The sequence below is a fragment of the Hylobates moloch genome, unplaced genomic scaffold, assembly GCF_009828535.3.
Source record: "Hylobates moloch isolate HMO894 unplaced genomic scaffold, HMol_V3 SCAFFOLD_16834, whole genome shotgun sequence".
NCBI lineage: Eukaryota > Metazoa > Chordata > Mammalia > Primates > Hylobatidae > Hylobates > Hylobates moloch.
Window position 1 is genome coordinate 1 of NW_026669109.1, and position 1,138 is coordinate 1,138.

Sequence of the window (1,138 nt, forward strand, 5' to 3'; positions counted from 1 at the left end):
GATGGAGTGACACTTGTGGACATTGCTGCGGAACTGGAAACAGTGAACGTTGATGTGAGGTCTGTTGCTGTAGTCAGGAAAACAGTAGAGCCCACAGAAGGGTGGGTGATAGTTGTTGCTGTTGTCGAAGGGATGTCTGTCGTCAGAGAAGATGGGGTCATGGTTGTGGAAGTCACCATGGTACCTGAGATAGCGGAAGCTGAGGAGATGGCAGTTGCAGATGTGCTGACTGTGGAGTCGATGGTTGAAGAAGTGAAAGTGGGGGTAGTGTGGGAGGTGGTATCGGGGATGGTGGTTACCAAGGTTGTGGTAGGACTCATCGTGGCTGTTTCTGTGGTTGGGAGAAAGGAAGAGGTGGGTGGGAGAGAAGTGGCGGTGGACAATGTACCTGTTATACTTGTGGAATAGGTGATTTGGGTCGTGGAGTCTGAGACAGTGCTGGTGGGAGAGGTAGGGTAGGTGGTCTCAGATGTGGGTGTAGACCTGGTGATGGTAGTGAGGAGTGTAGTCACCAAGGTGGATAGAGGGGTGTTGTTTGTGGTATGACTGGTGATCATTTCTGTGCTTGGGACAGGTGTAGAAGATAAAATGCTACTGGTGAGTGATGATAACGTATTAGTGGCTGTGGGCCAAGAGGTCGTAGTTGTCATAGTAGTCACTGTATTGGTGGGAGTGATTGCAGAACTGATGGGAGGAGTAGAAGTCATGGCTGTTGTGAGAGATTCTGTAGAAATGTCAGTTGTAGGAGTCAGTGTGGTGGTCTCAGGGAATGTGGCTGTAGAGCTGGGGAAGGTAGTCTGACCTGTGCCTGTAGTTGCTACAGTGGATGAAGATGGTTCCATCATTGTGGAAGTTGTGAATGAGGTGGTGGTAGTGGGTGATGGGGTGGATTCAGCTGTTGTGTGGAGTGTACTGGTGATGGCTGGAGGTGAGGAGATACTATCTGTGTGAGTGGTCCGGGCACTGCTGGCAGGCATGGGAGACGAAAATGAATTTGTCCCTGGGAAGGTCGTCAGGAGGGAACTTGTCAGAGTGCTGTGTGTACTGGCAAAAGTTGGCCTCCCACTGGGAGTGGTGGCAGAGGTCATGCTGACAAAGGATGAGGTTTCTGTATTCTGGACAGTGGGAGATGAGGGAA

The 1,138-nt window shown here is 50.9% G+C and overlaps 1 protein-coding gene across 1 annotated transcript; it reads right to left on the reverse strand.

Annotated features, from left to right (window-relative positions):
• Positions 1-5: 5 nt before the first annotated feature.
• On the reverse strand, positions 6-1,130 carry LOC116465968 (mucin-3A-like; the record flags this gene model as incomplete). The annotated part of the gene is made up of 1 exon (XM_032148852.2): positions 6-1,130. A coding segment is annotated over one exon (1,125 nt), but the record flags the coding sequence as incomplete, so codon positions are not given.
• Positions 1,131-1,138: the final 8 nt, after the last annotated feature.